This window comes from Vicugna pacos, chromosome 19 (genome assembly GCF_048564905.1).
Source record: "Vicugna pacos chromosome 19, VicPac4, whole genome shotgun sequence".
Taxonomy (NCBI): Eukaryota; Metazoa; Chordata; class Mammalia; order Artiodactyla; family Camelidae; genus Vicugna; species Vicugna pacos.
Window position 1 is genome coordinate 22,223,583 of NC_133005.1, and position 15,039 is coordinate 22,238,621.

The 15,039-nt window shown below is 49.6% G+C and overlaps 1 protein-coding gene and 1 long non-coding RNA gene across 2 annotated transcripts in view; one reads left to right on the forward strand and one right to left on the reverse strand.

Annotated features, from left to right (window-relative positions):
- Positions 1 to 15,039, forward strand: part of LOC102535915 (uncharacterized) — a 30,109-nt gene that overhangs the window by 636 nt on the left and 14,434 nt on the right. Inside the window, exons 2-3 of the mRNA XM_072944638.1 lie at positions 2,183 to 2,536; positions 14,606 to 14,667. Of these exons, the coding sequence (XP_072800739.1) occupies positions 2,183 to 2,536; positions 14,606 to 14,667 (416 nt within the window). The remainder of the gene's footprint in view (positions 1 to 2,182; positions 2,537 to 14,605; positions 14,668 to 15,039) is intronic.
- On the reverse strand, positions 7,654 to 8,667 carry LOC140687400 (uncharacterized). Its single transcript, XR_012061668.1, has 2 exons — positions 8,070 to 8,667; positions 7,654 to 7,993 (listed from the first exon to the last, which is right to left on the reverse strand). It is a non-coding gene; the product is annotated as an uncharacterized lncRNA (long non-coding RNA).

Here is a 15,039-nt window from a genome sequence, read left to right on the forward strand (position 1 = left end):
AGTTCAAACCCTGCTGTGTGTCCTCTCAAACTTTTGTTAGTGATGTGTTGGGTGGCTCCTACATGCCAGAATTTTTACTAAGCTTTTCATATGTGTTATAATTTCACTTAATTCTCAAAAGAATCCGTATAGTAATGCAGTAGGCTACACTTGTATATGTACTCGTCAACGTGTGCAGTCTGTGTGTGTTTGTGTGTGTGTACATGGAGGTGCGAGGAAGTAAAATAAATGCAGACACATGGGATTCCGATAAGGTTTCCGTAATGCTCTCCGCAAAGCATATTTCAGTCTGCATGAAATGACATCATCAGATGCTTAGTCTTTCCTGGTTTCTCAACACCCTCCCCAAATTTACCCCGACCCTCTCCCAGTTTCTTAAGACAAGCAAATGTATGTCTTAGTAAAATGAGTAGACTTTCACGTGGGGCTATCTCGGAGTCCCTTTCCCACGCTGGACAGGAGAGGATGAAAGATACAGACTCCTGCCTATGTGACCTATGTCTGAGGTTCTAGCCACACCCGTACGTATATCCAAGGTCATGAAAGCCTCCATTAAAACCCCACGAAATCTCATGAGTAAGAACTTCTCAATTTCTTGAACACTAACCTTGTTCCAGGTGCTGCAAATGCTCATGACTATTAACCTATGTGATCACTGTATCCAAGGTAGACACTGTCGTACCAGGGCTTTACAGATGAGAAAAAGGAAGGACACACTGGTTCACCGTCCCTCAGCAGTGAAGGGAAGAGCTGTGACTGGAACTCGGGCTGTCTGGCTCTGGGGCTCACAGGTCTCACCACTGGTCTTCTCCCTATTGGGTTCTCGCTTTCACCTCATGAGTTTTCTGCAGCTTCTGCCAATGAGTACAGGGAAGGCGGTGGTGTGGGGCAGACGGTTTCTGGTCTTCTTGTCCGCTCTTCTGCTTCTTGCACATGCACAGAGTACTTCTATTTTTTGCCAAGTCATCTGCATGGGAAAAGCAGTTTCTGATACAACTTCCACAGAGATTACGCCCTGAAAGTAGACTTCAGGGTCTCAGGGAGATGTCGCACTAGGTAATTCACACAGCATGCAAATACTTAATGCTTTCCTGCTGGGTACTAGGAACTGTTATAGGAACTTGGGGAGCACTGGTGAATAAAGAGACAAAATACTTGCCCTTATGATCTTTTCTATGTCTGTAATCTTCTTCTGTATTTTATATAGATTGATTTGTATTATATTTTTAGATTCCACACATAAGTGATACCATACAGTGTTTGTCCTTCTCTGTCTGACTTGTCACTAAGTAGAATATTCTCTAGGTCCATCCACTTTACTGAAAATAGCAACATTTCATTCTTTTTTATGCCTCAGTAGTACTCCATTGTGTTTGCATCTGTGTGTGTATAGATATATGCCACACTTCTTTATCCAGTCATCTGTCGATGGACATTTAGGTTACTCCCCTTTCTTGGCTATGTAAATAGTCCTGCTATGAATACTGGGGTGCATGTATCTTTTTGCATTAGGGTCTTCTCTGCCACTAAATTTTTGATAATATATTACAACAACCTTAGCTAACTAATATAACCTGATTAAACATTGGGAAAAAATCCCATGGGGACTTGAAACAATGTTTTATTTCCCTTATAAACTACATGTCCATTGTGGGTCAGGAGCTCTCAACATCACAGTTACTCAAGTACCCAGGCTGATGGAGCCGATCCCATCATGAGTGTGTGGATCTCTGTGGAATAGGGAAGTTGATCCTTAAAGGTTCTTGCAGTTAAATGCATAACCACAAAATACATCCATCACTGCTGCTCACCTCTCTGTGGTCGAAAGAAGTCTCATAGCCCCTCCCAATGCAAAGGTCCAGAAGTACAACCCACCATGAGGCCAGGAAGCAGACAGACAGAAATATCTGGTAAAGCAAGACATTTGCAGACAGGACTCAGGCACTCAGACCTGCTCTCTGCTGTGCCATTCACCCTCTCTGTGCCTCAGTTTCCTCGTTTGTGTTGGAGTCTCACATTACAGGCTCTTCGTGAGGGACTATGCAACGGTAGCTGCACTGGGCTGAGGTCAAGGCTGGCCTACAGTGCTCTTTGTCAGTAAAAGCTGCTGTTGGTAAACACATGAGAAAACCTACCTGATCACATGAGGAGGAATGAATAACTGCTCTGTGTTTCCCTCCAGGAGTGGTGGCTCAGGAGCTGCAGGTGACTCAGCCTGAGACATCAGTGTCGGTTGCAGCTGGAGAGACGGCCACTCTGCGCTGCACCATGACCTCCCTGCTCCCCGTGGGGCCCATCAAGTGGTTCAGGGGCACAGGGCCAGGCCGGGAGTTAATCTACGATTTCAAAGGCGGCCACTTCCCCCGAGTAACAAATGCTTCAGACTTCACAAGGAGAGACAACCTGGACTTTTCCATCCGCATCAGTAACATCACCCCGGCAGACGCCGGTGCCTACTACTGCGTGAAGTTCCAGAGAGGATTACCTGGTGACACGGAGTATAAGTCTGGACCAGGCACTCGGCTCACTGTGAGTGGTGAGTACACGTGGGCCTCTCGTCCCCTGCTCTGTGACAACGAGTCAACAAAACGCCCTCCTGTCTTTGAGGAAAAGTAAGAATCAGGTGCAGCAGTGGGTGCTTTATCATGACTGGGTCATGATCTGATTTCCGTCCTGTCTACACATCAGGGAAGTTGAGGCCTGGAGAGGTCGTGCTATTTGCTCAAGGCCCCACGGATGGTAACTGGTATGAAAAGTCTGGAAGCCCAGGCTGCCTGGCTCCACATACCTTGTCTTTTCAATCCCTTCCAGCCCTTTGGTTCCAGGCTCAAGGGAGCTAAAGTCTGAGTGATCTGCCAGGTCACAGGCCAGACCTCACCTCTTGCCTCCAGAAAGTGCTCCCCTCAAATGTGGCTCAGTCTTCTCTCTATTCAGCACTTACTGAGCACCTACTGTGTGCCCAGCCCTGCTCTGGATGCCGTGGAAGCAGCAGTGAAAGAGCAGACAAGGGCTGTTCTCCCATGAAGCTTGTGTCCTCTTCCCTTCCAATGCAGAGAGTCCATCCTGGCCGGGGAATTGTGGAGGGTTGGGGGCAGGATGTAGAATGTGTTACTTTGTTTCTTCTTGAGAAACAGCACAGTCAGAAGAAACTCCTAGAGGCAGATATTCAGTGTTAACTCTCACAGCCGGGTTTGGGGAGATGCCCAGAGGTTGGGTGTTTCCTGGGAGGCTCTGTCATGAATCTCTCGTGTGATTCAGGGATCAACTCACACAGTCACTGAAGGCTCCAAGCAGAGCTGTCCCATCTCAGAATGTCCCGCACCCAGGGAAGAGGTTCCCCGTATCACTGTCTTAGTTTCTGCCCCATCGAGGTAGCAAAGGTGCTCCTTTAGGGTTTTCTGCCAAAGGCCCAGGATCCTCATTCTAACTCCAGAATACTGGACGGTCAGTGAAGGAAGGATTTTTAGACACCAACTGCCTAGTCCCCCACCTACACATGGGGAGCCTGAGGCCAAGAGGTGACAGGGACCTAGACCACACTCACAAGGCCAGTGACTGATGGGATCCTTCCAGAACCCAGCTGATTCAGTCCAGGCTCCTCCTGCACCACCATTGGACACTGGCTCCTTGGAAGAGCCTGGCTCATAGTAGGTGCTGAATAAAAAGTTCCTTGGATCAAACCATTGAACAGGGAGCATTTTCTTCAGTTTCCCTAAGATTCAAATGCTCCTTGCATTCAGACCCCGAGTCCCCAAGTGACTGGCAACCTCTGTCTACTTTCAGCCACATGATCCCAAGTCACTCATCCCGTATCAGCACCTAGAGCTGCCCAGGGTCTCAGCAGCTGCAAAACAGCACACGGTACGCACAGAGCGTCTTTCCCTCTGCAGCCTTCTGCTCAAGGGTACCAAGTTGTCCCCAACCTTGGGCTATTAAGACAGCACTTCAGTCGATACCGCTGTCCATGCCTCACTCTCGTCAAAGAGGAAATTCCCACTGCAAGTGTCATTGCTACATCAGAGAGTATGTGTATTTTGATTTGTGAAGATAGTGCCAAATTTCCCTCCCAGCTGAGGCTGCAAGCAAATATCCCCACAAGCCCTGGACACAGGAGGGAAGGTTAATCCTGGCTTTGCGGGTGTCACTAACGTTCCCAGGTGGTGCCTCCCCTGCTCAGCCAATCACAGGTGGGAACTGGCTCCAACCCCACTCAGACCTGCTGCCTCCCAGGAGACCATCATCCTCTTCCCCAAGCACCTGCCCAGATGATTCCCTGGATGAGAAAGGAGGGAGGCAGGAGGGGGTGAGGGGGTAGCAGCCTGTCAGATGCTGAATCTTCCTCCTGGCAGTTACTGCCTATAGGCAGTGCTCTGAGGGAGGGGCCATCTGTGCCCCTGAGGCTCTGAGAGGGGACCTGGCGGGTGAGCAGGTAAGGAGGCCAAGGTGGAAGTGCAAGCAGCCTGACTCACACCCAGCTCTCTGTACACCCCACTGTGCTTGTCAAAGTGGGGAGAAAGCTCCGACACTTTCCGTTTAAACTCTTGTGCTGTTCTGTTCCTCAGCAATAAGTTAAAAACAAAAATCCTGTGTGGCTGCCAGGCTAGCTTTATAACTGGGAACAGACAGATGCAGTGTCTCATGACATCCTGAACCTGCTCCTATGAGGCAGGGCTCAGCGCACTTAGAAGCCCCAGGAGTCCTTTTCTGCCTGTTGCTGTGATGTCGCCCCTTCACTGAGTGGCCTGCGGGAGCAGCTCCGGGAAGGGGAGCGAGGACAGAGCAGAGGGGCCCCTGCATCCCAGCAGCACCGGGCACGCCCACTCCTGGCTCCGCAGACTGAGGAGGGGGAGGGGGAGGTAGTTCCTAGAGGACGCTGGGGGCCCCGCGTGGACAGAGTTCATGTTCTAGACTCAGGTGTCAGGAGCCCGTGTCTCCCCCTTGTTGCTACAGTGTCCCCAGGCCTGGGCCCTCGGAGGGCACTCCTCCCTGGTCTCGCTTGAAGTCAAGAATCTCAGAGGGAAAAGGGGAGGGTGGTGGTCAGTGTGGGGGCCCCTGAAGGTGGGCGCCTGCTCTGTTGTTGGACATGAAACCTCAGGGGCCAAGGGAATTCCTTCTGGGATATGGTTGTGGGGGTGAAGAGACTTTTATTTCTCTCAGCCTCAGTTTTATCATTTCTAAAATGGTGATAATCATGGACTCTTTCTAGCAGGGTTAGAAGGATTTCAGACTGTATGTCTAAACCACCAGCACAGAGTAGCCCCCCCAAATGGAGGTGTTGTTTCAAGGCTGTGACTCACTTCCCTTTGCAGGGCTTACCGGCCTGTAGAAGGACGACAATCACCCCAACTTTGCAGGATGTCCTGAGGGTGCGATGAGCCTGGTGACAGAGCAGCCCCTCAGTGAGCCATGGCGTTGTCCCCCCACGCTATGGTCTGCGCAAGTCTCAGTTCCCGCTCGTCCTCAGTGTTCCTGCTAGTCCTCAGTTTCCCCACCTGTGATCTCGGCTGCCTTTCAGGGTCTGTGGTGACTGGAGAGGTTTAGAAAGCCCTAGATGGGGTGGGCTAGGGTGTCCCTGAGCCTCAGGACACAGTGGTTTAGAGCCTGGGCCGAGCCCTGCTGCCTGGGCTCCCATCCCAGCTCTGCCAGATCCCGGCTCTGGGACCTCAGACGCGTCCCTCTCCACACGGGGGCTCGGGGTCCTGGTCTGTCCCTGTCAGCTCCGCCCTCCCAGAGCCGCTGCAGGGACTAAATGAGGGATCCATGTACAGAGCTTAGAGCAGAGCCCGAACAGTGTACGTGTTCCGCCACTGTTAGCTCTGATGTGCGGAAGCCGGAGGCCTTGGGCGGCTCACTCCCTCCAGGATTGAGTATAACTGGGGTTGGGGTGGAGCCGGGTGCTTTCCACCTTGGCTGCCCATCAGAATCACCTAGGTAACGCTGACACGATCCCCAGCCCCCGTCCCCACCCAAGAAACCCTGGTTTAATTGGAGACACGTGGGCCCGGGCAGCTGACTGATTAACTCCTGCAGGGGATGCTGCCCACAGCCCGGGCGGAGAAGCCCTGAGCTCCGTGTTCTCTGAGGTCACAGATGGAGCTGGGGTTTTCCCCAGACAGAGGTCACTCCTCCTTGGTGCTGGAGCTGCGAGAACAGCTTTTCAGGGACGTTGCAGAATAGCCTATGACGGTGACAGTTCTTCAGAGGCCAAGAAAGGAAGCTTGAATCAAGGGGGAGGGACACCTCCTCCCATGGAGCTCACCTGGGGTGAAGGGCTTCCTATGGACTCAGTGGAGTCTGTTCAGCCCTGAGCTTTGTTGCTGGGGAAGACTTCCCATCTTTAAAGAGGGGCTGGGATCCCCTCAAACACTCCCTGCTCAGCACAGAGCCCGCCAGCCTCAACACACCAACATGACACTGATGCAATCTCTCCTCCCTCCTTTCAAAATGCTTCCAGCTTTCTGTAAAGAGCTGGTCTGCGGGGAAATGCCTGCGACATCATATATTTTGAAAGCCAATTCCCCCAATTATAATCCTGAAGGGATTATTATAAAAAGAGGAAGAGAATCATACTGTGGTGGTTCTATGGCTGCTTTTTCATTAGGGTTTTTCATGCCAGCTGCATGGAGCAGGATTTGAGACTTTTTGTTTGTTTGTTTTTTCCTGTTGTGCTTGTGTTCTGCCTTCTCACTGCCTGAAGAATAAACAAGTAGTTTCGGAACTAGGAACGACCAGATCTTGTGACAACACTCACAGGTCTTGTTGATGAAGCACCTGCTGTGCACCAGGCTCTGTGTTTTATGTACATCCCCCCTCGTCTGACCAGGGTGGGGCTGTCACACACATTGCAGGGAAGCAGACACTGAGGCTTAGAGGTACAGACGGAGGCACTAAGATCAGTAAATGTGTGCAGTGAGATGATCTCCGAGCATTCTTCGCTGGGTGCTCTTGGCCAGCTGTGTCCTCCCTGAGCCTCCTCCCATAAATGGGACCCGACTCAGGCCCCCCTCACAGGGCTGGTGGGGATATTAAAGAGCTGAAGGTCATGGAGGGATAACCCAGTGTCAGGCTCCCAGGAAACTCTCTCTAAATGATAACTGATTACAGTAAGTCATTCCTTTAGGGGCGTCCAGGATGCTGTGTTTTTATGACTTGACTTGTTCAAGTAACACTTCCTTACTATGTCCTCAAAATGATGACTTTTAGAAAGCAAGTTAAATATTTACAGATGCAAATGTTTGTAATATTTTCTGTCTGCCAACCTTTACAGGAGGTGTTAGGTAATAATGAACAAACTGGAGACACCCTATAACCTTCCAGAGGGAGAAACCGCCCTCCCTTTTGATTAGCTGATTTGTGTTTGTTTTCAAGACACAGGCGGTACATCTGCCTGCTTCAAAAGCCTGTGTCTGTGTCTCTTCTGATTTAATAACGAGTAAGAAATTAACAACCTCTGGTTTCTCAGCTCTCAGTGATCTTTGCTTTCAACTCAAAACTGACCCAAGAGAAGAACCCAGATTCAGAAAAACACCCCTTTGCCCCCTGCCTTTGAAATTCAGGAGCTGGTATACTAGTCCTACCGGAATATTTGTGGAAAGAATGAAAACTACGGAGTAAATTCATACAAACCAGAAGAGACAGCTCTGGATATAAATACAGTGTTTAGCATTGGGAGGCATCTTGTATTTTACTTAAAGCAAAGACACTTCCCCCGCCTGATCGAACCCTCACTGCAGCCCCGGGAAGGACAAGGCCTGCTGTCCCGTTTCACAGATGAGGAGCTGGGAGCGGTGCCGGCCACACCCCTCATCTACTGCCCAGCCTGGTTCAGCAGCCGAGGTGGTCCCGCTCCACCCCTGCTTCCCCTGCACGCACTTCTGTGAATGCTTCTCTGAAGGTAGTTAAGTTTTCCAGGGAAGCCCAGCTAGGAAGAGTTAATAGGAGAGTGGCAGCCATCAGGTCTTTTGTTCCTGCGCCCAGATTGGTGAGAAATCACCTGGTGGAGGAAAGAAAGTGGACTTTGAACTCAGGCCTGGAAACCATGTCCGCCCCACCCCTGACTCAGAGCTCACCTCTCGGAAACAGTGTGTCTCCTTTTAGGATGAAGATGAAGACACAGCCCTCTGAGAACTAATCGCAGGATTAAAACATAATATATGGAAACGTTCTTAGCGGGGAGAGTATAGCTCAGTGGTAGAGCGCGTGCTTAGCATGCACGAGGTCCTGGGTTCAATCCTCACTACCTCCATTAAAATAAAAAGAAATTAATTAATCCTAATTATCTCCCCCGTTGTTAACTGTGTCGCAAGCTTATCATTAGTGATGATAATGACAATTATGTTCATTGTTGTAAATGCTCCTTTTGTAGCCAAACCCTCTCCTCCCGTGGTATCAGGCCCCGCCTCGAGGGCCCCACCTGAGCAGACAGTGAGCTTCACCTGCAGATCCCACAGCTTCTCCCCCAGAAACATCTCCCTGAAATGGTTCATAAACGGGAATGAGATCACAGCCTCCCAGACCAGTGTGGACCCGGAGGGAGACAGCGTTTCCTACAGCGTCTCCAGCACAGCCAAGGTGGTGCTGGCCCCGGGGGATGTTCGCTCCCAGGTCATCTGCGAGGTGGACCACGTCACCCTGCAGGGGGGCCCTCCTCTCCGTGGGACTGCCTACTTGTCTCAGGTCATCCGAGGTAGATGCCCCTCACACCAGCCCGAGCCCACACCTGCCCCCAAGCCCCACCTGCTCCTCCCCCTGCTTTTGGCTCCAGGCCTTGAATTGCCTGGAGTAGATTTCCTGACAGTCCTTCCCGACCACCACGCACCTCCATGTGCTGGTCACTCACTACTGATTTAATGGCAGCTGCCAGGTGACACCTGCCACGTGCCAAGCACTGTGCTCAGCAGTTTCCTTTACTTACAACAGCATCTCCAACTACTGAGCACCTACTCTAAGCCAAGCCCCTAAGTGCCTCGGGATTTCACTTACTTGGCTGCAGTTATTATATTCCAACTGCATGCCAGTTGCTTACTGATTCCCCACATTATAACCCTAACAGGACCAACCAGTCCTTGAGCACCTGCTGTGTGCCCTGCAAGGTGCTTAGGATCTCACTGATATGCAAATTGCACGCTGAGTTTTTGAGCACCTGCTGCATGCCTGGCTCTGTCCTCAGGGACCTCCTTGCAGGGCTGGGAGCTGCTCTCCAGCCCCTGCCCTGTGACCTCTCTGTTCCACAAGGTCAGAGCTCCTGCCCTGTGCTGTTTCAGTTCCGCCCACCGTGGAGGTCACCCAACAGCCCACGGCAGGGACCCAGGTGAATGTCACCTGCCAGGCGAAGCAGTTCTACCCCCGAGACCTCCAGCTGAGCTGGGTGGAGAATGGAAACGTGTCCCGGATAGAAATGGCGTCGACCCTCAGGGAGAACAAGGACGGGACCTTTAACCGGACGAGCTGGCTCCTGGTGAACTCGTCCGCCCACAGGGGGGAGGTGCTGTCCTGCCGGGTGGAGCACGATGGGCAGCCGGCGGTCAGCGCCTACCTCACCCTGGAGGCCTCTGCTCCCCAGAAGGACCAGGACACACATGAACTCCCTGGTGAGGCTTCCATTAACCTGACAGGGCTTTTAAATTTATATCTTTTTAAATTATTAAAGTAGTAATTCTTCCTTGTTATAGAATAATCTAGAAGTCTATAAATATAAAGTAGAATTTTGAAGTGAGCTCCCCTCCCCAAATCCCATACTCCAAAAATCACCATTGTTAAAAGTTTGATATATTCTTACCAATCTTTTGTCATAAATATAATTAAAGAAAGACAGGAAGGAAGGAGATCATTGTGTTCATAGCGTTCTGCCTCTTGCTTTCTTCAACTACCAGTAATTATGTTTATCCTTCTCTGTCTGCCCACCTCCCTCCTCCTTGCTTTTTCTAACCTCTCCCTAGTGTCTCTCCATTCTGCAATTTCCACTCGCATTAGTAACATAAAGTAACCCAAGCAGTCTTCTACACATACTACTCTGTGAAATCCTGGAAAGGGAGCCCTGAAGTTTTGGAGTTTGAGTTTGGCCCAGGCACCCAGGTGACCGTGAGTTGTCACTGCATGGGCTTCCTCTGTCCCCTGATCTGTGACAGTGGACCAGCAATGATCACAGTCACTCAGTGCACATTTACTAAATGCAAATCAGTGCATGATCTCAGCTCTATGATCCCCTTTTCTGCTTCTACCACCCAGTGGATCTGGAGTTTGCCAAAGGGACTCAGGAAACGACAGTGGGTGTTGTTGAAGATGTCTTGCCTTTAGTCCAGGTGATCTGGCTAAACTAATCAAGGTGAATCTGAGTTCCTGACCAGGGACCACATATAACAAATATGTGCTCATTAGAAACACGTTCTCCTTTAGCTGAGCATTGTCCCAAGGACATATAGAGTCCCCCTTCCTATGAATAATACATGTCTTATTTCTTTCTCATGTAACATCAGGAGGCAGTTGATCAGTTTCCCAGGCGTCTTTACTCCAGAAGACCTTTCAAAGGCCGACATTCCCTCCAGCGTAGCCTATGGTGTTGTCCTTGTCTGCTGGGCTGGGGGTCAGTGCTGGGTCAGCGAGTGTCCAAGTCCCTCCTGCTGGAAGAATAAAGATAGGAAGGAGAGGACAAACACCTTCCCTTAAACAACCGCTATACAGAATTTGCATGGTTGTGTCCACTAATAACGGAGTCCTATGTGCACATCCAGTTGCCCGTGGGGTCCACAGCTGTGTGGTTACATGGTTAAGGACACTGATTTTCTACCAAACCAATACCATTACACACTTAATAAAATCAACAGTAATTCCCTAATGTCATCTAAAATGGAGTATATATTTCAAATTCTCTAAAATTTCTTTTATACTGGTTTCCTGTGCACCAGAGTTGTTTTTTCATTCATCTGTAAATCCTGATAGAATTTTCCTGTGAAACCACCTGGGCCTCAAGAATTCTTTTTCGAATTTTAAAAAGAACTTGCCTAGTTTAGGGCTATTCAATGTATTCACTTCATACTGCGTGAATTGCAGTAGGCTATGCTTTCTGTGGACCATGTCCCAGTGTCTCTAAGTTGTCAATTTTCTGTCTGGACAGTTGTTCATAATATTCCCTTATTATCCTTCTGATGTCTACAGTGTCTGCAGTGATGTCCTCTGTTTAGTTCCTGGAAAGGTGTCATTTCTGCTTTTTTCTTAACAGTCGTACTAGAAGCTTTTCATTTCTATTGATCTTTTAAATGAAGTCACCTTTGTTTTAGTGATTTTCTCTATTGTTTTCAGTTTTATTTCTTTTTTTTCCACTGTTTTTATTATTTCCTCCCTTTGATTGCTTTGGGCTCATTTTGCTCCCCATCTCCCCATTTCTTGAGGCTGGAACTTAGGTTATTGATTTAGACTTTTTCTTTTTTCTAATGCCACACCAGGGTCTCCTCCTGTGCCTGGGGACTTAGGAGAGGGACCTGGGTGCCTGGACACTGTGTTCTTCCTCCAGTGCTCAGGTCTCTAACCAGTCTCCTACCTCTTCCACCTCAGAATCCTCCCATGTTTGTCCCTTGTGTCATTTGTAGGGTTCAGGGTGTACTGAACGGGGACAGCAGGAGAGATGAGTCCACACCATCTTGTCTGGAGGGAGGGACTTGGACTTGCTTTTGAATCTTCCATCTCCTGCTGGGGCTCCACCAGGGCTGTTACTTCTGGGTGCGGCAGGCTGCCTGATCCAGCCTGCCTGCTAATGTAATAAGGCTGGAAATGTTTTCTGGGGCATCTAGGTTGTGGGGCTGGAGCAAAGCGTGAGATGTCCACGTGACCCTGCTGCCCGGTGCATCTGAGGGCTCTGGCCACTGCTCCTGGACCCAGGTGGTCTGGTGTGACGATGCACGTCTTATCGCTTGTTTTTATGGTATTGGGGTGTTTTACACTATTTCTAGCTTCATGGACCTTTCTTCTCGTAGCACAGCATAATCCAATATGTTACTGGGGTTTTTAGTTTGTTGGCTGGTTTTGACACAGTGGGAAAAAAGCTCTGAATCCTCTAAGTCTTTGGTTCTCTTTTGTCTTTCAGGACCGTAAATTTCCCTACTTCCCTATTTTTTTCTTTTTCCCTTCATCACTCAATTGGCAAACAGCCCTTCTTTCATCTTTATTGTCTTTTCCCCACCAAGAAATTATGCACTTTAAATCGTACCTGTCCTTTTAGTCTCATCTGTCCTTTTTAAATGTTCCATCCTCCTTGGATTAGGTTCCTCTTGCCACTGTAACAAGTTAACACATGGTTAGTGACTTAAAACAAGACAAGTGTGTTACTTTACAGTTCTAGAGGTCAGGAGTCTGCGACGGATGGCAGGGCTGTGTTCCTTCTGAAGGCTCCAGAGGGGAATGCGATTTCTCGCCTTTTCCAGCTCCCAGAAGTGTCCACACTCCTGGGCAAAAGGCCCCACCTCTTTCTGACCTCTGTTTCCTGTATCATATCTCCTCTGACTCTCCTACCACCACCTTCACTCACATGAATCTTTGTGATGACATGGGCTCCACTCAGATAATCCAAGAGAATGTCCCATCTCAAGATCCTTAACTTGATCATGACCGCTCATCCCTTTTGACATGAAAGGCGATATATGTTAGGATTCTGGGGATTCTGTGCCAACCCTTTCAACCAGGCAGACTTTGAAACCCCTTCCCAGATCTCTGCTCTGCAGGACACTTTTCCAATATTTTCATAGTTAGGGTGAATTTAATCTTGGTTGTGATATTTTCAAACAATTCTTAGGCTCGTGTGCTGGCTGCCTCGTCTGTGATTCTTGCACTTCTCCTGGTGGCTGAGGGTCGGATGGCATCCCAGAGAGGGAAAGCACTCTAGGATTTGGTGATTTTTTTGTTTTTGACTCACAAGTATTTTGCAGTTCTGGTATTTTCTCTTCAGGTAATAATGAAAGCCAATTTGGTATAGAATTCACATTCTCCTTTTTGATCGCTCTGGATTGGAAAGGCCATTTTTGGAGATAAGTGGCCACACTGCTGTCGTTGTTTTCAACATTCCTAAAGTCCAGTGAAGGTTTTTTAGTGCTTTAACCCATATGTCCCCACCCCACAGCTCAAGATTCTCTTCTGGTAGAGTTGACCCATTAAACTTGAGAATTCAACCCCCTCTGTAGCTCTGGTTACACCATCCCGGTTCACCACCACTAAAAGTTTTAACAATTGCATCACTAGGGTATCCAGGGCTGACTCCTGCTCCACCTCCTGCCACTGCTGGGATCCACTTGGACAGTCGATGAGAGATCCAGCTCCAAGTTTGCATCTTAGAGTTTGCCTTTCAGCTCACACCCAGACAAACTCCCATAGATCAGTTTCTCTGGGAATCAGAGTCTGAACTGGAGAGAAGACTGAGGGCTGATGATTGTGAAGTGTTGCCGGGATCAACATGCATGAGCACGTGAAGGGAGCAGGACCGGCAAAGGGAGATGTCGGACTACAAAGCAGGGACAAGAGACTCAGACACTGCAACACAGAGCTGAGGCGCCAGGATGGTCTATCAGAGTCAGCTTAAATTGAAAGGGTGGACCTGAGCCTCCATACTCCCGGTTCAGCCGGCTCTTTATGAGGGCTGCCCTCTAGAAGGATGTGCAGACTTAAGGAACGCAGCTCCCTCCAGCTGAGAAAAAAACCCCAAGGGCCACTCAGCTGAGAGCTGTCATCCTCCAACACCTTCAAAAGCAAAAACTGGTGAGGTCTTCACTCCTGCTTTAAGGATTATTTACAAAAAAATATTTTAACAGCTTTCTTTCTATCATTTTGAGAGCAAAAACAGCTCATTGTAAAAATGCAAAAAATCCAAAAGTATGCTTACTCAGACCTGACTTTCGGTGTCAGCATAAAGATTTCAGGTTTCATGGGTACGAAGGTCAAGGTGGGCTGAACGGTATGAAGCCCCTCCCACCATGAGACCCTATTTCTTTGAAGCACCAAGTTGTTCTCCAGCCAGCAGTTCTCATGAGTTCAGGCCACCCTGGGGGTTCCCACAACTCCTGAAACATGGGGTCTCCAGCCCCACCCCTTGGCCAAGCAGGGCCGCTCTCACCATGAAACCCGTCCTCCTCGCTTGCATTCTGTGCTGACATTCCTTCCTGTGACCCCAAGAGGCTGGACTTGGTCCAAAAGACAAGATCTCGGGATCATCTTCTGGGACAAGAGGGATGGATTTCCCTAGGTTTGAATCCCACTAATCTTGCGATGCTCCCTAAACTCTCAGTGCCTCAGTTTCCTCATCAGAAAGAGAATAATACCTACCTCGTAGAGGTGTGAGAAACAAATAAGTAAACCAGGTGCCACACCTAACACGTCACTGACTGCAAACACTCTCCGCTCCTTTCCTCAAGGAGGATAACCCTAGGGGCCTGAGAGAGGACAGAGAGAGAATGTGGAAACACTATCCTGATTTCTGCCTCCAGTTTGACCCAGGACAGGATGCAGGTTCAAAAGCTTCAGAGCATGGCTGGGCCCAGGTGGCTCCAGAACGAGTAAGTGGAGGCCCTTGGGAATGGCTTCTGTAGAGCCCCTCTAATCAGATCTCCTGTCTCTTGATTTCCAGACCAGCCTTCGTTGTCTCCTTCTCTCCTGGTAGTTTTCATCCTAGGCCCCAAAGTGCTGCTGGTGATCGGTGTCACTGTCATCTTTGTCCACAGGAAGCGTTAGGTCTGACTGTAAGTTGTGGTGGAGGGTAGGGAGGACAAGGTCTGTCCCAGAAACGGCAAGGTCAGGGGCGGGGGAGGTCGGGATGGTGGGGGTCAGCCCACAGGTCACACAGGGCCATGGGCCCCCGTGGAGAAAGAGAAGGTGACACACCTCCTTCAATACCCTCAGGAGATGGGGTTTCCCTCAGTTGTGCCCAGCTCCCGGGAGGGGTGTGGGGTCCTGTAGGAGGTGGGCTGGATCGAGGGTTTTCAAAGGGTGTCTCCTGGCAGTTCTGTGGAGGAAGTGGGCAGAGGCTGCTGAACGAGGAGCAGCTGAGAGGGTGGTTCCCTT